A 27,650-nucleotide genomic window follows, 5' to 3' on the forward strand; every position below is an offset into this window, starting at 1 on the left:
GGGAAACCCAGCGGGCCGGGGCCGCGCCGGGGGGCGGAGGAGGGGCAAAGACCGCGCGGTGATTGGGCGCGGTGGGAGGAGGGGTGGGGCCATGCGGCGAGACGCGGCGATGATTGGCTGTGCGGAGACAGGGGGCGGGGCCGTGGCTGGGTGCCGCCTGTCAGTGAGCGGGAGCTGGCGAAGAGGCCTGAGGGGCCGCGCCGGGCTGTGCCGGGCGAGCTGGGCAGAATCGGACCGGGCTGGACCGGGCTGAGCCGCGCCGAGCCGAGCCGAGCCGAGCCGGAGCGGTAGGTGCGGTACCGGCCACCGCCGCGGAGACGGGATCTGGGCCCGGGGTGCGGCGTTCGGTCTGGGAGCCGCGGGGTGCATCTGCCCGGTAGGGCCTGGCGGAGCTTCCGCGGCTGCCGGCGGGAGCAGCGTGTGAGGAGCCCCGGCCCAGCCGGGGGATCCGAGCGGTGGTGGGCTCTCCGGGCCCCGCCGCAGCCGCTCCCTTCGCAGCGCCGTGTGTGGGTGTTCGGAGCGTGGATGTCACTGCTGCCCCCGTCTCGAGTCTGCGGCTCCCGGTGCCCGGGGCAGCCCGGCTTTCTGATCTCCTGGTGCCCCCCAGTCCCCTGGGCTCCCGGTGCCCGGGGCAGCCCGGCTTTCTGATCTCCTGGTGCCCCCCAGTCCCCTGGGCTCCCGGTGCCCCGGGCTCCCGGTGCAGGGACTTCGGTGATCCCTGGCCCTGGAGCGGGGAAAGGAGGCAGGGATGAGCTCAGCTCATCACAACACAGCCGAGCCAGACCTTAATTCACCTGATCCATCCTGTCCTTTTCACTCCCAGCGTCTCTTTGACACAACTACATGCCTAAGTCTTTTTTATTTTCTTTTTTTCTTTTTTTTTTTTTCTGGCAAAAGGTTAATATGTTTCTTTGCTGATTAATAAGTTGCTGCTGTGGTTGATCTCAGATGCTTCCTGTCAGCTTTAACTGGTTCCATTAGAAACATGTGTTGAGTGCTCTGCACATGTACGACACAGCAGTCTGAAACCAGCACCTATAAACAAAGACTGAAATTCTTTTTCGACTGGCTTTCTAAACGCTTTTATGAGTAATAATTCACGCTTCTGTGCTGTGACATTAGTGATAAGAATAGTTGAATTGAGTGTGTCTGTAGTGAGCTGCTTTATTGCATTTTACCTCAGTTGAAATCTGTTACTGGCACGGCCACCGGATTCCTTGGGAATGAGTCACTTGCTATTAACTATTAAATTTTAACTGTATTAAGAGACTGAATCTTGTAGAGTGCTGTGAAGGAGCATAACAAACAAACATAACTGAAAACCTGAAGGGTTTGTGGGACCTGATCCAACATCACTGGAGTTAATGAACTTGAAGTTAATGAGTCTGTCCTGAGTCTTCTTTCCGTGTTAAATGGGACAGGGTAGAGCTGAGCTGTTGTAGCAGTGATGAGGTACTGAATTAATATTATAATTGCCAAGAGGATGAAGGCAAAGTGACCATAAATCAGCCTTCCTTCCGTGACTTTTGAACTTTGCTGGCAAATGTCAAATGCGTTGGTGGAGATAGAGGGATCGAGGCCTGGAGGACAGAAAGATTTCCTGGTTCTGAGATGAGCAGCTGGCTGGGAGTAAAAGAGCCCTGAGCTAGGAAGGGGTCTGGAGATGCTGGGAGAGGGAGATGAGGATGCAGCATGGAGGGACAGACACGTGGGAATTGCATCTGTAGGAGAGTGGGCTTTGCTGATCATGGTTTAGTGACATCAGGACCCTGAAGAAGATGGACCATGTCTTGCCTAAAGGCAGTTCTGTTCCACAGTTCGTGTGGGAGTTTGTCTCGTGAGAGTCTGCTCAGGCTGCACAATTAGAAATCATCCCTATCAGTTCATATTTTGATTTTATAGTCACAACTGAATTGACAGGACCAATCATAAATTATGATAATGTAGAACTGCTTCTATCTGTACTAAATTTAACTGAACTTTTGGGTTGGTTTTGCCAGTAAGGCATCCTAGCCTTACTGCTTCCCCATAGATTTACATGGATTTTATAAATATGAATGAAATGTAAAGCTGCAAAGCAGTGTAAAGTAACAACTGGTGACAGCCTGGCTCCACCTGCTTGTGCAGAATTGATTTTCAGGTGTGTCTGTGGTGGCTGGTGGAAGTTGTCCCTTTAGGTGCTTTAGTGTATCATTTTGTTATAGTTTAGGAAATGACTTCAGGAGTGGGTTGTCAAAGCCATGATGTTGTTAAGTGGTCTGAGAGCTGTGTGAGAACAGCTGGGAAGCAAATCCTTATCAGGCTGAAGTTTGTTCTGATTATTTCTGTTCTCCTTGTTTACAAAGGGGTTGGGAAAAACTAGCCATTCTTCGAGTGAATGGGCTTGTGGCAGTGTTGGTAAACTCTAGCAAGTGGTGGTGTTCATATCTTTGTTCAGCAACATGAAAAGAATTGTTCGGGGGTGAGCTGTGCTTGGGCTGTCCTCGAGGAAATGAGGATAAAGGTGTGTTTGGGTGCTTTTAGAAATCTGCTGATAATTAAGCCCAGTCAAATATTTCCCTGCAGATTTTGTAACCAAACTATTGCAATATCTTAATGCCTGGCAACTAAAAAAACCAGCTGAGGCTCATTATCCTGATGTTTACAGTAAGCAACACCAGTGGCTGAAACAGGATTTGGGAGTATTTACTATCAAACCACTTTAAAGAACATGTTTACACACTGGCTATCGTTTGTAATGTGACGTGCTCCTACATAGGGCTGATAGTGCAGTGCTTCAAACAGGGAGTTTGTGGTGCTGTGGGGAGAAGGTTTCTGGCTTTCTCTGGTGCTTCTCAGGTGAATCTGTGGATCCACACAGAGGGACCAGAGGCGATTGTGCAGGAGCCCCTGGAATGGCCAGATGGGTCACAGTGGTTATCGAAGGGGAGGTGAAGGCTGAGAGCTCCCTGGAATAGCAACTGCTGCTCTGACTCACCAGGATTTTAATCAGTCAGGCATTCTATTTATTTTCACTTTGGAGCTCTTAGATACACAAGGGGAGTCTTTTTTTTTTTTTCCTTTTTTTCCCCTTAGACATGTTCACTTAAAGCAGCATTAAGTGTGTTTGAGGTCGGGGGGCTGCTGAGTGCTAAACTGTTTTTTTTAAGTCCCTTCTGACACAAACTGAAACTTGTCCTGCTGACAGCTCTGAGCAGTTTAAATCTCCACCCAGGCCTGGACTACAGTAACAGGCCTTAAACTGCCACAGCCAAAACCGGAACTGTCTGAATTTCAGTTCCATCTGAAATGTGTGCAGGCAGGGGAGCCCATGGGTGGCATCTAGGCAGAGAGGAGCCAGGGATGGAGGGCAGTGGTGCCCGGGCTCTGAAGGGCATGTACAAATAATTATGGAATGGTTTGGGTTGGAAGGGACCTTACAGTTCATCCACTTTCACCCCCTGCCATGGACAGGGACACCTTCCACTATCCCAGGTTGCTCCAAGCCCTGTCCAACCTGGCCTTCAATCCTTTACATATAGTTAGTTAGTTAGTTATTTTTATATATCTAAAGTATGTATCTAAAATTCGTATGTATGCATACATGCCTTTGGCCCCAAACCAGATTTTTAATCTGATCCATTCATGTAACAAGTATAACTTTTTTTTTCCTTTGGAAGAACCTGCTCCTTGACAAGGTTTGGTGGATTTGCACAAGGATTTTGAGGTAATAACGTGTGTTGGTTCTTTTGGCTACAGACTTGGCACTTTCTGCCATACTCACTGACAGCTGTTAGGACTGGAAGGTCCCGAAAAGGTGTGTGGTGTTCTTCTCAGTTGACATTCCCTGCTTGAGTGATGCAGAAATTCCTGGCTCTTCCCAGCTGTTGCTTTGTTGTGGTGGTCAGCAGAGCAACATGGCTAAAAATGCTCCTTGTGTTTGATCAAACCAGCGGCAGCTGCAAAGGTTACCTGAGTTAGTGCTCTGTGCTTAGAGCCCCTCTCCATAAGGAAGTGGGAAACCTCACTGAGACGACATAATTTTTTATCTTCTTCTTTCCTTTCAAACTGAATATCAGTGTGAAACTGCTGCTGAATGGGTACACTCAGATGAGGAGAAATCTCCATTCTGTGAAGCTGACTTAGGAAGTCTTACATATATTTTAAAGCTCTTTCCCAAGTCTTTTTTGACCAAATGTAGGGGCTGATTCACAAAGCATTAACTGAAGTTCTCCCAAAAGCCATTGTCCATGGGGATTGGAACCAGGCACACCAGGCAGGATCCCATATTGTGGTGTGCTGTGGAGTGATGCAGTGCTGGAAAGGTGTTTGCATGGCTCTTGTCCAGCTCTGAGTTTCTCTCACAACTTCATGACACACAGAAATGCTTTTTTAAGGTCCCTGCTCCAAACATCTTCCAGCTGAGATGGAAGAGCTGAAGAGGAACTTGTTTAGAGAAGGAGGGAGGAGGTTTTAAAGGAGCAGTAAGCACGTGGTTATCTCTTACATTAATAATGTTTGAGTTTCTCATTAGTTCTGACTCCCTTTGAGTCTCAGGTGACTTTATCCGGTATTTTAGTTTCTCCCACACGTTAGCTGAGGGAGGAGCTGCCATCAGAGCGGTTCCTTCACAGCACAACTGAGACTGTTTGGCTTTCATTCTGTAAAACATACTTTCTGTTTTACAGCAGTGGGAACTAACATTAGCTAACCCAAGGTGAGTAAACTCTTAGTGAAGATAAGGAGCAAACAGGCTTTAAGCTGCTATCAAAGGCCCGTTGTGGGTTAGGAGTGCAGTATCCTCTCTTATCTCCTGCATCATTACCTGACTTCCCCTTTCTGCCTTGAAAATAACGAGCCCATCACATGTCCTCAGAAGGAAGAAAGTCCAGGGTATGGAAATCAAGAATTACAGCTGTATCTAAGTGAGCTGGCTGAGGGAGAGCAGAAGCAGTCCTGGGTAGGACACAGGCACGCTGCAGCTCAGGAACATGAAGCTCCTGGTGCTGTTTGTCTGTGCCCTGTGTCTGTACAGGAAGCTGTGCTCATCCTGGAGCTCAGAAACAGGCAGGGGAACCGCAGCTCCAGAGTGTCTCACGTGGGTAAATCCTGCTCTTAGTGGGCTTCCTGTGGGTCCTCAGGTACCCATTTGCTGCTGCCCAGGCTCCCTTTTGTCTGGAGCTCCCTGAGAAGGGCTGTGGGGTGGGTCTGGGCAGAGGCTGAGTGCCTGCGTCTGAATTCATGGGACTCAGGAGCTCTTTGCACCTCTCTTAGCCCCCTTCCACGTGCACAGAGATGAGTCAGGCCTGTTCAGTTCTGAATCACAGAATCACTGAGGTTGGAAAAGACCTCCAAGGTCATTCAGTGCAGCCTTCAACCAAATCCCACTGTGCCCACTAAGCCATATCATGAAGTGCCATGTCTCCATGGTTTTTGAACGCCTCCAGGGATGGAGGCTCCACCAATGCCCTGGCAGCCCATTCCAATGCCTGACAACCTTTCAGTGAAGAAATTTTCCCAATATCCAACTTGAACCTCTCCTGACACAACTTGAGGCCATTTCCCCGTGTCCTGTCTCTTGTTTTCTGGGAGCAGAGCCCAACCCTCAATTGGCTTCAACCTCCTGTCAGGGAGCTGTAGAGGGCAATAAAAGTCTCCCCTGAGCCTCCTTTTTCTCCAGGCAGAAGTTACACTTCAAAAACTATTTAAAAGTTCTGCTTGCTTATTTTTAATCACAGCTTCTGCCCAACCATGCTTTGCTGTACGCACCATAAAAATACTTGGCATTTGACTTTTCCAAGGACTGAAAATTGTGCAGCAACAGTTAAACCAGGCTGGGCGTGCAGATTCTGGTCCTGCACAGCCCCACAGACCTGAGTCACACATTAAACTGCCTGAGCTCTGCCCGGGTCGAGGCTGTTGCTCACAATTGCTGCCTCGGTCTCTTTGAGTCTGCAAGTGAGGTAGAGCTTTGTTGACTTTAGTCTCAGTTATGTTTCCTTGTTATTCTTTGCCATTTTAGAGGGCGACAAGGACTTGCAGTTTTGTTTCTCCCCTCTCTCTGTTCTCCTTCGACTCAGTCAAGGAGGTACTTGTAGAATTATGTATTTTTTGGCGATGGGGATTGGTTTGCCCTGAAGGACCTTGAAGGTGAGGGGAGGGCAAGGAGAGACAGAGTTAATGCAAGTCAGGAGAGAGTGAGGATAAAAATAACCCTGAACTTGTCAGTTTGGTCACTGGTGGCTGGGTTAGTCATCTGGCAGCTCTGCTCCTGCTGCTACAAGGGATTATTTTACAGCACTGAGAGCTGACATAATTTCTGTAGAGGAGAGGGAGCTGGATGGCCGTAATGAGTGGGATACTGTCATCAGCACTTCTTTTGCACAGCAGCTGTTCTCTGTTTGGCCGCTGAATGTGGTCATTGTTGACTTTCCTTGTATACCTGCCAGGTTGTTAGGTGACTCACAGCACCAAGGTCCATGCACTTGGCTCCCAAATGCCTCCCCTTTTCCTTGGTGGTCCTTCAAGCATGGAGCACCCACTCATTTTGTCATTTTCCTGAGTCATCTCTGTTGCCAGGAGCCTGTTGGAGTAAATTCCTGTTGCCCCAGGCAGCTGCTCAAGGTGGGGAAAAAAGGTAATCAAAAAGGAAAGGAAAAGGAAAAAAAAATAAAAATAAGAAAGATTTGTGTAGATTGAAGCTGATGAGCCTCAAGGTGTGCTCCTGTAATGGTGCTGATTTCTGTTTTCCTGGCCTCTGTTAAAATGTCCCTCCTTGTCCTAACCTGGGTTTTGCTGCTTAACACCTGTATACATTGCCCAAAGTTTCTGAACTTCCATGGGTTGTTTAAGGGTGGAAATGTTCATTTTAAGGTTTTACACTTGTGCTGTGGGAGGACTGGCACAAGGAAGGGGTCTCTGCACTTAAGCAGCAACAGAGCACATTCTGGTTTGTAAGGAAACAACTGCTTTAACTTCTCCAGAATCCAAGGTGAGGGGATCAGGGGCTACACCAAAGTTGTATTCCCCAGGGGCTCGTGCTGTAGGGAGCTCCTCACTCTCCACATTGCAGATTTTCACCTGTGGGTATCCCCATCCTGCCCCTCAGTGCTATGCTTTCAAGCTGGTTTATGCTTCTACCTTTCCATCCCCAGCTCTCTTCCACCTTCCCCTGTGCTGCCAATTGGCCAAGGTTTGGCCTGTGCTGGGACTTGTTTGGAGCTCCATTTGTGTTCCTGGTCAGCTCACAGTCTGTGCTGATCCCCTCCTCAGGCAAAGGGGTCTGTTCCAGCACCATGACTGTCCTTTATCCCACACCAACTTCCATGGATCCTGCACTCTGTAAGAGCTCCACTTCTGAGGGGCTTGAGCAAGGACTGCAGAGGTTGTTGGTGATGCAGAGGAAGGAGGGGAGTGAGGGAGGATCTGTGGATGGGCAGCTTGGCTGTCTAGCCTGGCTTCATTGAGGGAGAAGGAAGAATGGCTTTGAGGATGACTGAGCACAGGGAAAAAGGGAATTAGCTGGATTTATGGCCATTCATGTGGTGTAAGAGCACAGTGTCATTCCTCCCAGGTGCACTCTGGGAGAACTTTCATGTCTTCCCTTTTTCCCTTTTTTTGGGGATGAATATTCTTCCTGTTTAGTGATATGGGAGTTCCTTCTTCTCCTTGGTTTCACTGTTTATATTTAAGTTAAGGGAATATACCAAGAATTCAATTTCTCCGAAACTTGTGTGGTTGCATTATTTTCAGTCATGAGAATGTTGAATATTCAGATCTTCAGTGGTCCAAGTCAGAAATGGAGGACTGGTACTCCAGGGTTCTCTTCTCCAGCTCAGAACATGGTCAGGACCTTGATTTGAATTATTTATTAATCTGATACCTTCAGGAGCCTCCTGTTTCTCATGAACTTGAAGCTGCTTCTGTCTGTGAAGGATTTGACAAGTGTTTTGTTTTTCTGTTCTTGCTCAGTGTCTCCCTGAAGCTGGGAAATGGCCGTGATGGGAATTGCATGCCAAGGAGCTCCTGATCCAGCCGTCAAGCACAAAAAGGAGCTCACGGCTGCCGAGGGGCTGAAGGAGACAGTGAGTGAAAAGCAGAGCAGTGTTTGCAAAGTAGAAGATTCAAAGAAGGTCATCTTTCACAGTCAGTGGAAAATCCTGAATGATGTAATCACCAGAGGAACAGCAAAAGAAGAAACAGAAGGAGGCTGTGCATCAATTTCTATTATTGCCCAAGCAGAATGTGAGTAGCAGGGCGGGCTGCGCTTCATTGAGAAAATGGAATGTGTAAAGAGGGATGAGATTTCACTCCCTCGGCGCTCCTGGAGAGCTGAGGCCACATCTATTTGTAATCCCAAGTGGGGTGGAGCTGATGACACATCCCAGACTCTATTTAGGAAGCTCATGAAATCTCCTAATAATGTGGCAGCATCCACTGAATAAAGCATAAGTAACAGACCAGCATGAGGCCCGTGCACCTCGACCAGATCTGTGTCCTGTGGGGCACCTGTTCTTAGCTGACTTCTGAAAGGTGTTTAAAAGAGGGGATAAAGAGGAGGAAACCAAAGTAAGGCTGTCATCTGGGAAAGAGCTGGGGGATCAGGAGATAGCTGGGAAGCCTCTTTTTGTGGGGGAGGAAGAATGTAGTGTGGGTGGTGTGACATGACTGTGCAGTGGTTGTCTGGATCACTCATTTAGCACAGTGGTAGAGCTGTTTAAGTCCAGTTGTTACTACCAGAGACTTTGCCTGGTTTAAAACAAGTGATGATCCTTGTTTTTTTCACACAGGTGAAAACAGTCAGGAGTTCAGCCCCACTTTATCAGAGAGATCTTTTATTGCCCACAGTAAACGTTACAGGTGAGAGACCTCTTAATACAAACACCCCTCTTCACTGCTTTTTTCTGACTTGTCCTTGTTCCAAATCACCCTGGCTCTCTGCACTTAAAATATTTTTTCCAAAAGCACTCCTGTTGGAATTAGCTCTTCAGTCTGAGGCCTGGTAAGAATGTGTCTTTCCCAAAACATCTTCCTATCAGGAAAAAATACAAGTTTAGGCACAAACCACTTGACACACTCTTGCATTATTGGCAATGCCTGCGGATTTACTGCCCTTGTAGCCTTCTGGCTGTTTCTGGGTGGTCAAATTTGTTTTGAAACTACTGATTTTTTTTTTAAGGTTCATAGGCTTGAAGTAGAAGGATCCAAGGAGAAATTTTCAGTCTTTTTTAACTGAACTGTGTTGATGTTTTGAAACTGTTACACCATCTGCTGAAAAGCTGTGTGAAACCTGGGCTGCTGCTAGAAGGAGTCCTCAGAAAAGGGAACAGCTTAATTTCTTGGAAGGACAAAGGGGGATGAGAGAACCTTTGCTTAATGACAGCATCAACAACAGAAGCTGTGAACACAGAGAAGCTGGAAGTGGTAAAAGGGACAGTGACACTTGTGATGGACAAGTGGAGGCCTGGGAATTGCTTTTCTGGGGTCACCTAGGAGTGAGCTGCTTGTTCTTCATGAAGAATATCTTCCTGTTGGAGCACATGCTGGAGCTTTCTTACACGCTGGAGCCCTGTCAGGCAGCCCCAGCACCCTGAAATGGGTGATGGGGTACAGAATTAGGTGCTGCCTGTTTCCTGGGGGCTTCAGACACCTTGTGGGATGTGTGCTTTCACACTGCCCAGTGGCTTTATGATGTGGTCCCATGGGCCATCTGAAGAAGTGCAAAGTGACCCATTTCTGAGGGGTTTTATGTGGGATCTGGGGTTTTCTGGGATGCACACCAGCTGTGTATTCAAGCTCAAAGCACTGTGCTGATGCCATCAGCCAGAACTCTACTTATGGCATCTTTTAGCACTAAAACACCAGGAAAAGATGGAGAGAGTGGCTGTGCCCTGCATCACTGATCAGGAAAGGCAGAGAAATGTATCAGAACTGTTCCAAGTCAATGGAACAATTGCTTCATTTGAAGATCAAAAATCTTGTTTTCTCTTAGAGCTTAATTTTAAAAAATCTAACTGCTGTGATTGGTATTGAATCACAGAATGGTTTGAGTTGAAAGGAGACCATCTCTTTCTGACCCTGAGTAACTGAAGGCAAATATCCCTCTTGAGAGTTCATCTCTTTGTGCAAACCCCAGCTGGAGTGTTGTATATATCTGTAGGCATTCTCAGAAATCATCTTGTAGTATTGGGCTTTACAAGCCAACACATTTTGGCTTTTTGAAGCTGTTTTATTTGAGTGCTTAGTCATCCCTCTTCTCTGTGCAAAGCTCTTTTCCTTCAAATTAGAGCAGGCATTGATATTATGAAAACATGTATTAATTTTAATAATTTTTAAAATAGACTGCATTTATCCATCATCTCTGTGTTCACTAGAAATCAACCACAAACTGTCTCAGAGCAGCCTGAAGACATGGAGTGCTTTCCCCTCTTCTTTGCTATGTTCAAAAAAGAGACATAAAAGAAAGCTGGAGAGGGACTTGGACAAAGGAGCTGGAGGGACAGGACAAGAGGAATGGCTTCCCCCTGCCAGAGGACAGGGTTAGGTGGGATACTGGGAAGGAATTGTTCCTTGTGAGGGTGGGCAGGCCCTGGCACAGGGTGCCCAGAGCAGCTGTGGTGCCCCTGGATCCCTGGCAGTGCCCAAGGCCAGGTTGGATGGGGCTTGGAGCAACCTGGGCTAGTGGAAGGTGTCCCTGCCATGGCAGGGGTGGCACTGGATGGGCTTTAAGATCCCTTCCAACCCAAACCATTCTGTGACTGTACATTCCAGTCTTGTTCTTCCAGAATTTGTAAACCCTGGGTCACTTTAATGTTTTGCTTCCCCCACACCCCACCATTTCTTTTATACAATGCCAGAGCCTGGACCTTGAACTTGCCCCTACTAGGAGGCAAGAAGTTGTGCTTTAGTTCTCTGTTGAGTTAGCAGAGTTGCTACTTTTCTTTCTGTGGGTTGGAGGTGCCATGTGAGCTGTGCTTGCACTGTCCCATCTCAGAGCCCTCTGTGTTCTGCTCTCCAGCAGCCGCTCGGACAGTCTCGATCACATCCCCAACAATGTGGCCCATGCCACGGAGGGCAGGATGGCACCCTCCTGGAGAGGGAGGCACCGGGGCAGGGCCAAGAAGAAAAGGCACAAGAAAAGATCCAAGCTGAAAGGACAACCTGTGGCTGCTGGCAGGAGAAGTCCAAGAACTCCAGAACAGGAGAGCTGCACCCCAATTCCTGTTCAGGTGAGAATCTTCAGCCTTCCTTTTGTACTGTCCCTGCAAACTCCTAACAGCTCTTGGGTGAATTTTGGTGTCTATACTGAGGTTCCTGCTCAGCTGTTTGGTTTTGTTTTCTAGGAGGATGAATCCCACCAAAGTACTCTTTACAGAAACAGTTTTTGGGTTCCTGAATTTAACAAGGACTTGGGCTATGATCCACTGTCTTTTGAGAAGCCTGCCCATGCCCCCTTGTCCATGGGCAAACTCCATTCCCCAAGGAGCCAGTACAAAACTGAACTGCACAAGCTGATCAGCCCTATTCAGTGTCTTAATCATGTTTGGAGACAGAGGGACACTGTTCCCCAGCCTGAGACTCTCCATCCATTTCCCTACAACATCCTTCCCCCCCATTTCCCACATGTGGACAATCCTCTCCATGCCATGAAGCAGAATGCTCTGGACACATACTTCCATGGTGACCTCAGCTATCAAGACAGTCACTTATCTGGCCTGAACTTAGAATATAATTTCACCAAATGCATCAAACAGTCTGTGCAAACCAGTTCAGACAAGCTTTCTGTGGAAGAATATTTGGTAGATGCCTTGAAGGGGAGCGTGAGTTTTGGTGAACCACAAAATTTAGCCAGTCTGGCCAAGACATGGAGAGGAGGTGGGCTGGAGCTGAAGGAACAGTTCCATGAAGCGAGTGAAAATGAAGGCGTGCTGCTGAACGAGGTGATCTGAGCCACACGCGGGGGTGTGGGAGGCAGAGTTTCTCCTGGGCTTTGGGGGAGGGATAATCTGCATCCGTGTGCTTGCTTCTAAAACCGTGATTTCTGAATGGTTCTGGATCTGGTTGAAGCTGCCAGATAACAATGCAGAGTTGTTTTCTGCAGGAACTAAAGCCCTGCTGTCTCAGGCTGCTGGCTCCGTGCTGTGCTCAGTCACCTGACATGCATGCCTGTCTCTGAGCAGTGGTTCTGTGCTTAGTCAGTCTTCAACCATGTCCTCTGTTTGCTGGGGGAGAGCCCAATCCGTTCAGCCAGGCTGCAATATTTATTGGCTCTGGATGAGCTGGAGTGTGACAGAAACCAGGGCTGGGTAGAAGGGGAGGTGCAGGAGGCCAGTCTGTGCCTCTGCTGGGACCAGCAGCTCCTGCAGTGTCCCTTGCAGCATCCCACAGGGCCTGGGCACAGAAATGCATTTGAATCCTAGGGACATGATTCACTTCTTTTGAATTCAGTTCTCTCTCAACACCCTAAAGTCCTCCTGGAGGACTTCCCTGGGGTCAGTGTGACCCTGTCAGTATGGTCTGTGGAGTTCAAGGTGTCCCTTACCTGCTTGAATGTGTTCCCACTGACACCTAAGGCACAGTCTCCATCTACTGACTGCAGAAAAGCTTTCACACAGTGTCTGCATTTAATCATGGGAATCTGGGTTATTTGTAGGATTCAGCTCTATATTTATGTCCTGCATGAGAAGGGAGGAACACAGAGCTCCAAAGCCATCCAAATCCTGGTGGCCTTTCTTTACAACAGTGGGGTGCACTCAGATCCAGCAGAGCCCACAGAAATCAAGTAGGTTGATCCTGTATGGTTTCATCCCAAGCCTGTGACAGGAGTAATCTTGTACTGAGATTTCTAGAGAGGTGCTGTGGTATCTGTCCTTGTGCTGCTTCTGAGATTGTTGATCTCTGTGCAGCTCAACATTTAAGTGTCTCTTTCCTTGCTTCATCTCGTTTTCTGTTTGGACTTCCAGAAGCTGAAGCCAGTGGATTATGAGTACCGAGAAGAGGTTCACTGGACCAAGTGCCATGGTTCCTTGGGCATTGGCTCCTTTGGGGAAGTGTACAAGATAGAGGACAAGCAGACAGGATTTCAGTGTGCTGCCAAGAAGGTAATTCTGCATGAGAAAAGGACACAGGGCAGCACATGGAGAGAAAGCTCTTGCCATGTTCTCTTTAGGACTTTGTTGTACAGTCACAGTGAAGTGCTGCTGTTGTGTCCAAGGAAAAACTTCAGGGGGGTGGCAGACAGAGAAGCAGGTGGAGGACCTGTATGTGCACAGGGGCCAAGCTTAGCAGCCAGAAATAAGCTCATTTGGCTTTAAAGTGTGCTGAAAATGATCCTGGGTGCTGAGGCAAGAGTAGAGATTTCTGAGTGATTATGAGTGACTGCAGGGGAGCAACAGCTGCGTGGGTTGCCTGTTATCTGACTATTCTTATCTGAAACCATGTCTGGTGTAAGTGGTTACATGGCAGGTATTTATTCCCCTGTTGAAAAAGGAATGAAGTAGGAAAAACCCAGGGCAGTCAGTAGGCTCTGAAAACAGAGCTTTCATCTCCTCAGTGTCAGCTGCAATGCTGGCACATTGTTCTGAGGTGATGCTGTCCCAGATGCAGCAAAGGATGTGTGTTTTTCCAGAAGCTGGCACTATAATCTATTGTACTCCAGGATATGCCATTGTCACATGATGTAGGAAGGGTGTGGAATCTAACTTGGATCAGGGCATTGATTTGTGGGCTGCTGTGGGGGCCTCAGCGATGCAGACAGAGGGATAATGCAAGGAGATGAGGAAAATGTAAACTATTTTCTATTTTATTTGAACTTACACTTGAGTAGTTTCATCACCCCTGTGAACTGATGTTTCTCACATTACTTCACTAGAAAATTTCGTGTGGGAAGTGTTTGCCTTGAGTACCAAAATATTATGTGCAAAAAGAACTGTATCTTTCATTTTTCAGTTTAAAATGTTCATCTTTTACACTGGGGCCAGCTTGCTGTGCTCCCTGTGGAAAGATGTAAGAGGAAGACAGGCCAGTGTGTGTAGTTATTTAACCATTGAGTTGTTAGCTATAGAAGCAAACATCTCTCAAGCATGTAGAAAATTAATTCCTGTTCTGCATCCTCACAGTTCAGGTGTGAAATCTTGTGGTGACACAACCAGCCTGTTTCCTGTCAGTGTGTAGCTATTTAAATGTATTATCCATTTGGCAAATCCACAGTCTTGGGAGAAATAGCTGTTCCTTGTGGGGTGCATTTTCAGGAAGGAAGATGGTTGTGCTGAAAAGGGAAACATGAAAGTAGGAGAAGCCGAAGTCTTTCAAAATGTCATTTGCCCCCCAGTTACTGAAGGATAAATGATGCTTCTTTATATCAGAAATGCATCTTCTTAGACCACACTCTGAAAGCAGAGAGTACTAACATGCAAATTGGGCACTTCTCTATGCTCTATTTAATTTTCCATGAGTAACTGTCTCCAGTTCCTGCTGCCTCCCTGTGACAGGAGGGCACTACATCACCTTTCACCAGACTTGGTGCTGGAAGCACCTGCTCTCCAAATTCTTGAGATGAAAGAAAACCAGCTATAGCTGGATTGCTGACAGAGAAGAAACATGATGCATCTTTTTCCCACCAGAATCTTCATGACTCATGTTTTCCTTCTGGACTTCAGCAAATTCTTGTTTTATTTAGTTTGGCTGAACTTAGCGAATAAAGTTTAACCATTTGCAGGATGAGCACCACCCAACAAGGTGATCATACAGATCACTGCTTGTGGACATATTTTGTATTCCCTCCTGTTTTGGCAGAGTTGAATTTTTGCCAAGTTTTGCACTATCCCCAGGGCTTTTTCCCCTCTCTTTCATAAAAGCAGAATGTTCAGTTGTCAAAATTATCTTTTTACTGAGACAGAAATTGCCTTGCTCCTGAAGGGTACCTGTCCTCAGCTGTAATCTGGAGTTACTGCAAGCTGGCATTTCTTGTGGTGAATTTTCACTTCCCTTAGACATTGAGGGTTTATCATCCCGAGTGTTCCCACTTCTTGCTGCACTCCCCGAGTTCTATTCGGGAAGGTCACAAAATTAAGTTTGGAAAAGACCTCCAAGACCATCAAGCCCAATTAACCCATCTCTGCTGTCACACAGCCACCAGAGAGGGACAGTTGTGTGAGGATCCATCCCAGGATTTGCTCAGTGCCTCCCTGTTCCCGTAGGTGCAGGTGGAACACTTCCGTGCCGAGGAGCTGACGACGTGCGCGGCCGTGACGAGCCCCAGCGTGGTGCCCCTGTACGGCGCCGTCAAGGAGGGTCCCTGGGTCACCATCTTCATGAAGCTGATGGAGGGTGAGCAGGGGACAGCACCATGGAAGCACCGCTGGCACTGTGCAGTGCACATTGACCTCCTCTTCCTCCTGCCCCAATATGAATCTGTTAGTTCCTCAGTGCATCCAGAATATTCCTGGTGTGAATTCCCGAGTGGGTTGAGATGGGTGTGTGTAATCCCTGCAGTGGGCTTGCTGTGGGAGGAATAATTCCCTGTCCTGCCTCACTCCAGTTCAAGGTGTCTCTTTTTCACAGTACGACACAGCTGGGGCTGGTTTGTGCTTCCTCCTGGCTTGCAGGACACCAGTGGGGCGCATTGCCCTGGCTGTCTAAGCAAACCTTGATGATTCCATTGCCTGGTGCTCCTTTTCTGGCCAGAACCTTGGAAAACAGGCTGTGAACAACGAGCTGGTGGTCATTAACACCTAGAAATGCCTGTTCTGATCACAGAGCTCCAAAGCAGCACTGTTAAACTGACACTAAGCAAAAAACCATATGAACAAGGCCTGTTTTTGTGGGCAGCAAAAACTCTGGGAATAAACAAAAGGAACAGAGCCATGTGTGGAAGATAAGTGCTGTCAGACCTGGAAAATCTCATTTTTTCAATGGAAACAACCAGGAATGCTAATGATGCTGGGGAGAATTTAAAGATAAGATAACATGAACTCCCTGCATTCCCTCCTAGGTGGCTCATTAGGGCAGCTCATTAAACAGAGTGGCTGCCTGCCAGAGGACAGAGCCCTCAGCTACCTGGGCCAGGTGTTAGAGGGTCTGGAGTATCTTCATGCTCAAAACATTCTCCATGGAGATGTCAAAGGTAGGAAAGTGTTTGAAGTACCTTGTTCTTCCCTTTTCTTTGAAGAAGCAAACTGCTTGGAGATTAAAGTATGGGTTTACTTACTAAAGTTATGGGATCTACTTACTAGATTTTCAGATCCATGTTTGAAATTAGAGTTTTCCTTGGTTCTAGAGTGATGGGAATATCATATTTGTCACCTCTTCTTGTCACCCCATGGGTCTGCCAAGCTGCTGGCCCACCACTGGGCTACTAGAATCTCCAGGGCTGGTAATTGGTAGTTTATAAGAGATAATTACAGCTCTGTGCTTGCTTAAGCCAGTGACAGGAGAAATAAATCCTTTGGGCTTAAAAAAACTGTAGTTCTGTGTGCTTTTGACTGTTTTTCCCATCTCCTGATCCAGAGGAGACTAATGGAACCCTTCTCGTTGGCAGCGGAGAACGTGCTGCTGTCGGACGATGGGAGCAGGGCCCTCCTGTGTGACTTTGGCCACTCTGCTCACCTGCACCCAGACGGGCTGGGAAAGTGCTTGGTCACAGGTGAGGCTTTGCTACTGCTCTTCTGAGGAATTGCCCTTCTGACTCATTCTCTCTCATGACCATTTACATGTGGCTGATTTGCAAGCAGCTTCTCAGGGTGTCTCATTTATTGGTATTACTGTGAGGCATCCCACTGACAGCCAAAACGACCTGAAATTTGGGGGGTGATGGTCCTTATCTCCCAGGCTAGAAGGGATTTTGTAAGATTATGTCAGCATGTTGCATTCCGTGTTTTGTCCCTGCAAGAAACCACACTGAAACTTTAAAATCCTACTCAGACTTGTTGTGTAACCTCACTAAATAGTGGGGAAGAGTCCTGACCTCCACTGAAGAAAATTCCTTTTTTTTCACAATTAAACTTAACCATGCTTCTTCATGCAGCTGTTGAAAGAAAAAGGTACGTTTTCTAAAGTCAAGCTCATGTTTTGCCTCCCAGATTTGCTTGAAAGGGAAGTTTAATCCCTATTTTGTGTATAAGGGATGGGTCTGAGAGGGAGCAGCTTCTGAGAGCACACAATGCTGCCTTTTGGGTTAAGGTGAAGACCTTCCACTATGGAGAAAAGCTGAGAGAGCTCAGATTCTTCAGTCTGGAGAAGAGAAGGTTCAGAGGAGACCTCAGAGCTCCTTCCAATGCCTAAAGGGGTTCCAAGAGAGCTGGAGAGGGACTTGGGACAATGGCCTATAAGGGCAGGGCAAGGAGGAATGACTCCCCACTGCCAGAGGGCAGGGTCAGATGGGATATTGGGATAAATTGTTCCTTGTTGAGGGTGGGGAGGCCCTGGCACAGGGTGCCCAGAGCAGCTGTGGCTGCCCCTGAATCCCTGGCAGTGCCCAAGGCCAGGTTGGACGGGGCTTGGAGCAAGCTGGGACAGTGGAAGGTGTCCCTGCCTATGGCAGGGGGTGGGACTGGATAACTTTAAGGTCACTTCCTACCCAAACCACTCCATCCTATGAAGCTGAAATGTCTCTCCCTTCAGCTGAAAAGAGAGGGATTCTGCCTTAGGCCTCCTGCCAGTGGCACTGGAGCAGTTCTCTTGCCTGCACGCAGTGAGTTTTCTCCTGGATGGTTTTAGGGAACTACGTGCCTGGCACAGAGACCCACATGGCCCCGGAGGTGGTGATGGGGAAGCGCTGTGACTCCAAGGTGGACGTGTGGAGCAGCTGCTGTATGATGCTGCACATGCTCAACGGCTGCCACCCCTGGACCCAGTACTACAACCACCCTCTCTGCCTGAAGGTGAGTGACCCATCCTCTCTGCAGGTGAGCTGCCAGAGCTTGTTATTGCTGGCCAGGGAGCATTCACCTCGGGGTGGATGGCTAGGAGCCAGCTGGGCATCTGACAGGATACCAGCCTTGCTTTGGGAGCTGAGCATTCCCTGTGCTTGCTCTGCTTGGGCTGCTCTTCCGTACCCTGCTCATGACTTGGGTGTGACTTTTGAGCCGTTCAGCTGCAATAAAATTACTGTTCAGGTCTCACTTAATGCTTTCATTTCAGTTGGAAATGGTGTTGGGGTGGGAAGAACCTTCCTGAAATCACATTAAGCCTCTGGTCTAATCTCTTTCACTTCCTGTTTGTTACACAGATCGCTAAAGAGCCGCCTCCTCTGAGGGAAATTCCACCTTCCTGCAACCCTCTCACTGCTGAGATTATTAAGCTGGGGCTGGAGAAGGAGCCTCTGCAGAGGGCATCTGCATCAGAACTCAAAACTAAGACCAGTGTGGCACTTGAGGAAGGTAGAAATGTCCTGATGTAACTGGTGTAGCTGAACCTTCGTATTTCCACTGGGAGAGTTGCTGGTGCTGTTCCTTTTGGAAGGGCCAGTCTGTTTTATTGTCCAGAATATCAGTTTCACAGCATTGATGCACACTTTGGGTTGATGGCTTCTGCCTGCAGCCGAGTGTTTGTCACCCAAACAAATGAAAATTTCCTGTGTGCTGTCACATGCTCTTCTTCCTTCTCTGCTGAAGGAGGTGAGCTCTCTGTGGGTTTGTTCAGGTGCTGTGCCTGGGCTCCTGAAGCATCAGCTGCACCTGGAGAGCCTGGTGTGCTGCACAACTGCAGCCAGAGGTTTATTGCATCCTTAGCTGTAACTCATACTTGTGGTTCAGTCTTGCCCCTGACACATCACTGATTTATTTCAACTTAATCCTGCTGAGTGGTTCTGTAATACAGCGAGAATTTGTGGAGGCGATCTGGTTTTATCTTTTGAAGAAGCTGGGCATTTTACACCAAATACACTTTAAAAATTCTTACAGCAGAGGGAAACTTTTACATATTTTATTGCTTTATTTGATAATGTTTGTATCCTTTTTTTTGTTTTGTTTTGTTTTTGTAGTGGGAGGTGTGAGAAGCCCCTGGAAAGGTGAATACAGAGAGCCCAGACATTTATCTTTGAACAAAGAAAACAGTGCACAGAGTGCACAGACATCCCTGTCCCCCACAGTGAGCCCAGTTTCTGAGATTGGTTCTGACCCCAAACTGTCAGTCAAAGCTTCCTGTGCCAGCCCAGTCCTACCACCTCCATCTCTGGAGCAAACAGAGGAGGTTGAGGGACCCCACTGGAACGAGGGCAAGGAGTTACCGGAGACCTGTGATCCCCCACCTCTCTCCTCGACTCCTCTGCCCCTGAAGAGCTGCAGCCACGTGGAAAGAACCACAACCATCTCAGAGCAAGAACTTCAGCAGCTGGAAATTGGTGAGCACTAGGCTTGGGGAGGAATTCAGCCTTTTTTCTTGAGAGCAGGATAAAAGTACAGCTGCTTTCTCTTGGCTTGTTGACAGTTATTTTTGGGTTTTCAGCTTGGATGTCATTTTGCTCATAGTTCCTTTCTCGTTACACAAATTGCTCAACCTTCCTTCAAACTACCCAAACTAATAGTTCTTAACCAATTAAATGTGCCACAAAGGGAGTGAACAGAATTTCCTTCCTCCTGAACAGGGGGGAACCTTCTGAGAGAGGTGCTGGAACCTTTTAGAAAACAGCCTGTCTCAGACTTGTGCTTGTTTGCACTGTGTAAACAGTGTCAGAATTCCAACTTCATCTGCAATTTTAGGTTCAAACTTTTTTTTTTTTTAATTGAGGCAAGCCAGGTTAAAAATAAAGGAATAGCAGATGTCAAACAAAGCAGTGCAGTTAAAATCAGCCTGCAACTGTTTAGCGCTGGGTTTTGGAAAACCTACAGCCATCAGCCAAGGAATTTGGTTGCAACAGCAATCCAGAGTTTGAAAACCAGCAGTGAATTCAGTGTGAAAATCAGTGATTTGTGCAGTTCCATTGCACCAGAATAACTCTACATTTCACTTTTTTTTCTTCCATATTTTCTAGTCTTTTTGAGTGAATTGAAAGAAATTAGGAAGAGAGTGGTTTGAATTGTAAATGTGTCAGAAAACTGAGGAATTTTAGAGGTTGCTGATGGGCAGCTTCTTTCTTAAATGGCTTTGGGTGTCAACAGCATTGTAAGAGCTAGTTGTATAGGGGATATCGGGATATTATCAGGAATATTTGCAGTACTTGTAAGTATTTGTATCCAGATAAGGGAGTACAAACCTCCAGATACTTGTGAGAGCTGAGTACATTAGTTTGACCTTTCCCTGATAATGTGTATGGATCTAAAGTGACATCTCACAGGAGACATAATGGGCAGGAACTGGTAAATTTAGGGTGCTATTTTGCATATTGTTGCACAATCCATCTCCTCTTGGCTCAGTTTCCCTGTGTCACAGTGCTGGCTGTGGCCTCTGCATGGCAGAGTTGTGTGTTGGGCTTTGCTGGCACCAATATGAATGTTCATTAAATATTGCTGAAGAAACTTTGGGTATAAAATGCAGAGCTGTGATTAGAGCAGGGAGGCATGGAGGGAAACACTGGAAATGTCTCCCTGAAACACTGGAAATGTCTCCCTTCTCTTCCTTTTTGCTGCAGAACTGTTTCTGAACAGCCTTTCCCAGCCTTACTCTCTGGAGGAACAAGAGCAAATGCTTTCATGCCTCAGCATTGACAGCCCCTTTGTGTCAGATGCCAGTGAGAAGGTGAGTGGGGATGGGTGGGGGGTGGCTGGCTGGCCCCTCGGCAAAACTGGAAGCTGTGACCAATGAAAATCTGGAATTTCTCACTTGCTGCTGCTTTCTGACACCCAGTTTGCTGGGGAGCACCTTGGGAAGAAAACTTTGCTCATGCCCAGTTGGGCGTTGAGGGTTGTAGCTGTGCTTTGGTTCCCTGTCCAGCATGGATCCTTTCCTCCAGAGGCTCTCCTGTGCTGTATCCTCACCAGAAGATTCAAGTGTGTGGATACAGAAAAATCTCAGGAGCCTCAACCCTGTCCGTGCAGGAGAAGGGAGCTGGGCAAACAGTGATGGAAGTAGGAGCTGCACCAAGCAGCTGTGCAGGGTCTTCTTCCTGGCCATGGCCACCAGTGAGAGGTTTAGGGAAAGACCAGGAGAGTAGGACAGGAAAACAGAGACCCAAATATTGGATATTCACTCCCAACCTATGGATCTATTCTCCATGAACTTATTTTAACCCATTGAAAGTAATGAATACATAGTCCTAGTTACTTACCAATTTCAATTAGATTGGTGTGCTCTCCCTGGTGTTCCTAAGGTAGGGAATACCAGTGAGGAACCCTGAATAGGCCGTGTTGGACCAGGGAAGGACAAAAGCCCTTCAATCACAGTTTTCAAAGACATTGAGTCCCCAGTTGGTGCATCCTGACATCTGCAGGAGTCAGTTCTGATTGGGAGCAGCTTTGTGTCCTATTTTTGTCTCTCTTCTCAGTCTTCCAGTGCTTTTTGAGGAGGACTGCGGGAGTTCTGCACAGCTCAGCTGTTGACACACACAGTGTGCAGTGTAGGATCTGACTCTGCTTGGTTTTTCCCTCTAACACCTACACCATACCTTTAACTTGGCTTTTGACTGGTTCAGACCTCTGTGCTGATGTCAGATTGACTGGGACAATACAGACCCTTCCCAACAGAGCAGCTGCATAGGTTCTGTGGTTGGTTTTATACAGTTAATTGTTTTTCCTGTGTGTTTCTAATGTCAGTAAATGACAAATATTTTAACTCATGCTTAATTCTCCTGCCAGTCAGTACAACCCCTCTTTTCTCACCCAACTTTTCAGCTCATTCTTAATTTAATGATTGAGGATATCTGATAATGTCTGCACACTGTTGCATTGCTATCCATTCCCTTTCCCAGATGGCACATAAATGTTGACTAAGGCCCAGCCTTAAATCCCTGTGGATTTTCACCTTTTTCCTCCTGATCTTATTTTAATGCTCATCTCCTGCCAGCTCATTTTCTTTCAGAACCTTAGACAAATTTGTTCTGCTTATTCCTGCAGTACTCCATGAAGGCTTCTCACAGCTTGAGGGACACCATGAGCTCTGGGATCCATTCCTGGAACAGCCAGGCAGACGGGCAGAGCTGCAGCTGGAACAACCTGCTGAGCCGCAGCCGGCACACGGACACCCCCAGCTACTTCAACGGTGGGTCTGCATTCCCATAGCAGGGAGACGTGGCCAGCAGTCCCTTTCTCACTGTCTGGATGGGCTGGATGTGGAGTTTTTGAACTCCTTTTGTCCTTCAGTTGCTGTGCCAGCACAGACCTCCCCTAAAGGAGAGCCAGTCTGCCCCAGTCGCAGATGGGTCCGTACAGTAAAATCCAGGGAAGATTCTGAACACACAGAGCCTGTGTGCCCTGCTTCATGCAGCTTCTATGTGCAAGGAATGTTTTATAACCACGAACATCTACCCAGAATTTTGAGGGCATATTGTGCAAATTAAGACATCACTTCAGATGCTTTTTGCTAAATGCAGCTCTGCTCTGAGTCATTCCTGTCTGCAGCAAGCTCCTGCTCAGCAAAAGACCTACATAAATTAAATCCTTAATGACAAAAATTAGTCTTTCCCCGTGTGTGTGCCTTGTCAGTCAGTTTTGCTGTGGACTGTGAGGTCCTTGTGGCTCAGCAGAAGTTAAAGAACCTCTTGTGCATTCCAGGAGTGAAAATCCAGATCCAGTTGCTAAGTGGAGAAAATTTGCACATCAGGGATTTCCACAGGACAAAGGTGGGAGACATTGCCACGGGGATAAGCAGCCAGGTGAGACACAGACTGGAGTACAGTGCATCATTTGAGGAATGATTTCTTCCCTGCTACAGCCTCATAACCCCTGAATGCCAGAGAGACCCAGGAGTGGTTCAGGAGTCCTTAGGACACCTTTAGAAGCAGAACCTCAGTGCTGCTGTTGTGAGTGTGGTACCAGAGGATGTCTTCTGAATCAGAGACTCATTAAAGTTGGAAAAGACCTCCAAGATCATCAAGTCCAACCTTTGACCAAATCCCACCAGGCCTACTAAACCATATTTCCAAGTGCCACATCTACTCAATTTCTGAACCTTTTCAGGGATGGTGATTCCACCACTGCCCTGAGCAGCCTGTTCCAATGCTTATCCACTCTTGCGGTGAAAAAATTTTCCCTAATATCCAGTCTAAACTTAGTACAAAACCTGAATTGTAAGCCAGTGCCAATTTTCAGAGTGAGCACAGGGTTGTATATCTTAGAATATAGATATTGTATGCTGTAGCTTAAAAAAATCTTTCTCCTCCATTATAATCTCTTTCCCCTCTCCTTGAAGAATCACTGTATAGCTTTTCCATCATGAGCAGTAGCATCAGCTCAGGGAAATGAATTGTGTTTGGCTGGGGTGCTTCCAGCTTGTTCTCTTGGAGATGTTGACACACTCCTGTGAACCTCACTGTGGGCTGCTTTGGCTGTTCCTGAAAGAAACTCTGCAGTGTCTGTGGGACTGTGACTCATCTGTGTAAAATGGGATCTGAAAGATCTCAGTGTAAAAGAGGATCATCTCTAAAAGATGTTGCACCAGCCCAGAAAATGTTCCAGTGGTGCTAGTTCTCTCTAGACTCTGTTCTTGTGGACATCACAAAACAAAATACCTGGAGAGGAGCTCAGGTGCCCAAACATGGGCAGCTCAGGACCCCCAGCCATGGCCTAGAGCTTGGGGAAGCACTTTGGCAGCAGGGTGGGCACTGCCTAGACCAGTTCTGAGGTGTTTCCTTATGAGAGGAGTTCAGGGTGTTCCTGCCAAGCACAAGCCCCTCCCTGGGAGCTGTTCTTGTCTTGGGAAGCCAGGTGTGATGGAGGGGTGTGATGTTCTGGAGGAGACTGGAAGTGCCACTGAGCTCTGTGTGTTCTGCTCCCCAGATCCCCGTGCCTGCCTTCAGCCTGGTGACCAAGGAGGGGCAGCCTGTGCACTACAACATGGAGGTGCCCGACTCTGGCATCGAGCTGCAGTGCACCCTGGCCCCCGACTGCAGCGTCAGCTGGGCCTGGCGCGTCAAGCACGGCCAGCTGGAGAACAGGCCCTGAGCCCTGCCTGCTTTGGAGGTTTGCACCTTGTGCAAAGAAGGAATTGCAAAAGCTTCTGACCTCCCCTGCCATGGAGCACCAAATGCAGTGCTGGTGTTTGTGCTGCAGCAGGATCACAGCTCACTGCCCTTGGGCCTCACTTCTGTTGGCTGTTCTGATCCACTTCCAAGACATGTCCTGAGCTTAGACGTTCCCCAGGACAGTGGGAATTGTTTTGGGTGTGTTAGAGCTTGAGAATGGTAGGTGGAAGTTCCTCGCTTTTCAGAGGAAGGAGGTCCTGCTTTTCAGGAGAGCAGGGCCATCGGGTGAGAACTCTTGCTCTTGCTCCAAGGTGAGGTCGGTCGCTGCTGGGCTTGCCCAGAGGAGGATGTTGGGTGCCCTCAGCGTGGCTGGGGTTGGTTGTGCTGCGGCGAGCTGGCTGACTTCTTTCCAGCTGGAGGAAAAAACATTTCTGTAGGCTCTGGGGAGCATCATCTCCACCTCAAGCCTTTTGCATGGGGAGAATCCACAGTAGTCACTGGCTGGCTCTTGGTTTCACCTCCCACCCTTCCCCGTAGTTGCTTCCTTCTTGAATCAGAAAAGAAGTTTGTTCCCAGAAAGAGCTTTGCTTGCAGCTCCCACCTGCGGGTCTCAGAGGAGCTGGTGCTCTCTCTGGTGTCCCTGGCAGGCAGGGCAGGAGAACAGTACAGAATTCCACGGTGGGAGAGTGGAGGGGTTGTTTGTCCATCCTGTGCCCACCTCTGATGTGGGACTTCAGGTGCACTGTCCCATCCTTGGAGGAATAAGGGACATCAGCTCTTTCAGCTGTGACAGGGCTGAATTTTATTGCTGAGTTTATAAAAATCTCCCTCCCAGCTCCCAGTCCAGCCCAGTGCCCTAGTTCTGTGAGCTCAGCCTGGCCTCACAAGGCTTCCCACTCCTCCCCTCACTTCAGACTGGGTTCACTGAGTGGGATGGGCAGCTGGGCCTGGAATGCCTTAAGCTTTAAACTGTTTTTTTTTTTTACTGATTTGTGAATGTTAGAAACATACTGAAACCTCAAAGGTCAAGTTCAGGTGGGCGGGTGTCGTTCGCCCCTCTCCATCGCAGAACAGATCCCGAGGAGGTGTGAGCTCCGAGTGTGCTTGCTCCGGGCTGCTCGCAGGCCTGGCACACCTGGAAATCACAGTCCCTCCCTGTGGCTCTCCCAGAGCTCTGAGGCTGCATCTGAGCAGGGGCTCTGCACCCAGCCTGGGCAGAGAAGCAGCTCCCAAAAGCCAAGGTGGGCTCTGCCAGATCCACGCTGGTCTGGGAGACACAGTGGGGCAGCAATGCTGGCAGTCTTCCCAAGGGAAGTTCACTTAGAAAATAGCTGGGAAAAGCTGAACTCTGAGCCTCCCTTTTTGAGGAGCAGCCCTCCTTAAAGAATGAATGCTCTTTGCCTTTGGTCTCCCAGAACATGGGCTGGTTTTGCTCCACCAGACATCCCTGATCAGAAAACTCAAGATGAGATGTAATAAAAAGTGGAACTCATGAAGAAAAATGAAACCTGTCACCACTTTGGGTATAGCTTTTATAGCACTTTTTGTTCTAAAGCACTTAATGCATTGTCCAAAATAGGCACCTAATTATATCTACTATGCCACATTCAGAGTCTTTTTAGTAAATAATTAACACATTATGCACATGTCTTCCAGGAGGGAGTGGGGAAAGGGGGAGGATTGCTCGGTTTCTTTTTTCAGTTGCCATAAACTACTAAGAGTTTAAGCTCTGGAGCAGGAAGGATCAAAGTGCCTCTTCCAGGGCTCGCAGGAGCTCCCAGCACAGGTTCAGTGCATGCCTGGCTCCTTTCCTGAGCTTCCTCTAAGGGGACAGGAGGAAAACTGTTGGTTGTTTCTGTGAGTGTGTGGTGATGTGTCAATCCCAAAGAATCATGGGTTCCATCCCAAAGGCTGCACCTTGTGCCTCTGTTGCCTGGGGGATGCTCCCATGTCCTGGTATCTAGTTCCATGCCTAGGCATTTGGACTGAGCCCTGGAGCAGCAGGACTATCTGCAGGACTCCTGGGCTCTGCATCTGCAGCATTAACCTGAACTCAGGCCACCTGCACAAGGGCAGGGAACTCTCCTGGACCTGGGATGTCCTTGCAGGGCCCATGGAGATGTCCATGTTCCCCAGGCCCATGAAGGTGTCTGTGTTTCCCAGGCCCATGGAGATCCTCAGGCCCATGGAGATGTCTGTGTTCCCCAGGCCCAGGAAGGTGTCTGTGTTCCCAGGCCCATGGAGATGTCTGTGTTCCCCAGGCCCAGGAAGGTGTCTGTGTTTCCCAGGCCCATGGAGATCCCCAGGCCCATGGAGATGTCTGTGTTCCCCAGGCCCAGGAAGGTGTCTGTGTTCTCCAGGCCCATGAAGGTGTCTGTGTTCCCCAGGCCCATGGAGATTCCCAGGCCCATGGAGATGTCCGTGTTCCCCAGGCCCATGGAGATGTCTGTGTTCCCCAGGCCCATGGAGATCCCCAGGCCCATGGAGATGTCCGTGTTCCCCAGGCCCATGGAGATTCCCAGGCCCATGGAGATGTCCATGTTCCCCAGGCCCATGGAGATCCCCGGGCCCATGGAGATGTCTGTGTTCCCCAGTACCCTTATAGCAGCATTAGCCAGGATTCACCCTCTTTGTTTTGTCCAAAGCCTTCAGTCCTGTTTTGCTGCCACCACAAGTGCCCAAGTGAGGCTGCAGGTTCCCAGCCCACAAAGCTTGGCCGTGTCACTGCTCCCAGGGTGGGATGTGCTGTCACAGTCCCTGCCTGGGGACAGACACCTCGGCAGCCCCACAAACCACTGGTGCCTTCCCAGTCCCTGACCTGGGGTTCTCCTCTGGGACGATCTCCAGGCTGTGCTGCCAGCCAGCCTGAGCTCTCCCTGGCTCTCCTGCTGCCAGGACAGTTTCCTCTTCCCTTGGCTTGTCACTTTGCTGTGACAGGCACAAACAACCTGGCTTCCAGATGAAGGCAATACTGACAGCAGAAAGTCGGGAAAGATTTGCATTATCCTTGTTCAAATTTGGCTGGAACTGTCAGGTTTCATAATGAGTGTTTAGGACAGAACCCCAGCTCAGGGTAGGAGTGATAAACACAGATGGCTCTTGTCGTGCAGCTCCTTCCGGAAGTCTGGAAAAATCACTGGTGGTGAGGCGAGGTGGAGCTGAGGATCTCTTTGGGATGGGCAGTGGGGGAAGGTGCTGGAACAAGGAGCTTGTATGGAATGAATGACACTTTAAAAAACTGTGATTTCTTGAAGTTAACGTTTTTGACCTGCATTTTCACAGGGAAAAAAAAAATAAAGCTAAAAAAAATTATTGTGTTTGTTGTCGTTGCTGGTGGTTTGATGTGTTGTCCCAGAGAACAAGATGGTGATGCTGGTTAAGACATTTTCCAGGAAGAGGAGCCTGGTCTGATTAAACTCTGCTATATAGTAATTACCCTTGGGTTTGGGAGATGCAGGAGAGGTCAGGGAGGAGGCTTGGGCACTGCCACTGCCCAGGCTCTCCAGGGAATGGTCCCAGCTCCGGGGCTGCCAGAGCTCCAGGAGTGTTTGGACAGCGCTGCCCGGGATGCACAGGGTGGGATTGTTGGGGTGTCTGGGCAGGGCAGGGGTTGGACTGG

At 48.4% G+C, this 27,650-nt stretch overlaps 1 protein-coding gene across 6 annotated transcripts; it reads left to right on the forward strand.

Moving 5' to 3' along the window:
* Positions 1 to 136: 136 nt before the first annotated feature.
* On the forward strand, positions 137 to 27,332 carry MAP3K14 (mitogen-activated protein kinase kinase kinase 14). 6 transcript variants are annotated; one of them, XM_068212162.1, is made up of 17 exons: positions 137 to 287; positions 7,951 to 8,223; positions 8,769 to 8,838; positions 10,997 to 11,207; positions 11,322 to 11,918; positions 12,942 to 13,079; positions 15,177 to 15,306; positions 15,971 to 16,102; positions 16,517 to 16,621; positions 17,695 to 17,858; positions 18,206 to 18,356; positions 18,959 to 19,318; positions 20,546 to 20,652; positions 21,966 to 22,110; positions 22,623 to 22,723; positions 23,847 to 26,177; positions 26,609 to 27,332. In XM_068212162.1, exons 2-16 carry the CDS (start codon positions 7,971 to 7,973, stop codon positions 24,009 to 24,011), a joined length of 2,829 nt encoding a protein of 942 aa, XP_068068263.1. In that variant the 5' UTR covers positions 137 to 287; positions 7,951 to 7,970; the 3' UTR covers positions 24,012 to 26,177; positions 26,609 to 27,332. The 6 variants fall into 6 exon arrangements, with proteins under 6 accessions (XP_068068263.1, XP_068068262.1, XP_068068267.1 ...); XM_068212161.1 differs by having other exon boundaries at positions 23,847 to 26,158; positions 26,591 to 27,332; XM_068212166.1 differs by having other exon boundaries at positions 11,000 to 11,207; positions 23,847 to 26,158; positions 26,591 to 27,332.
* Positions 27,333 to 27,650: the final 318 nt, after the last annotated feature.

Source organism: Anomalospiza imberbis, chromosome 22 (genome assembly GCF_031753505.1).
Source record: "Anomalospiza imberbis isolate Cuckoo-Finch-1a 21T00152 chromosome 22, ASM3175350v1, whole genome shotgun sequence".
Taxonomy (NCBI): Eukaryota; Metazoa; Chordata; class Aves; order Passeriformes; family Viduidae; genus Anomalospiza; species Anomalospiza imberbis.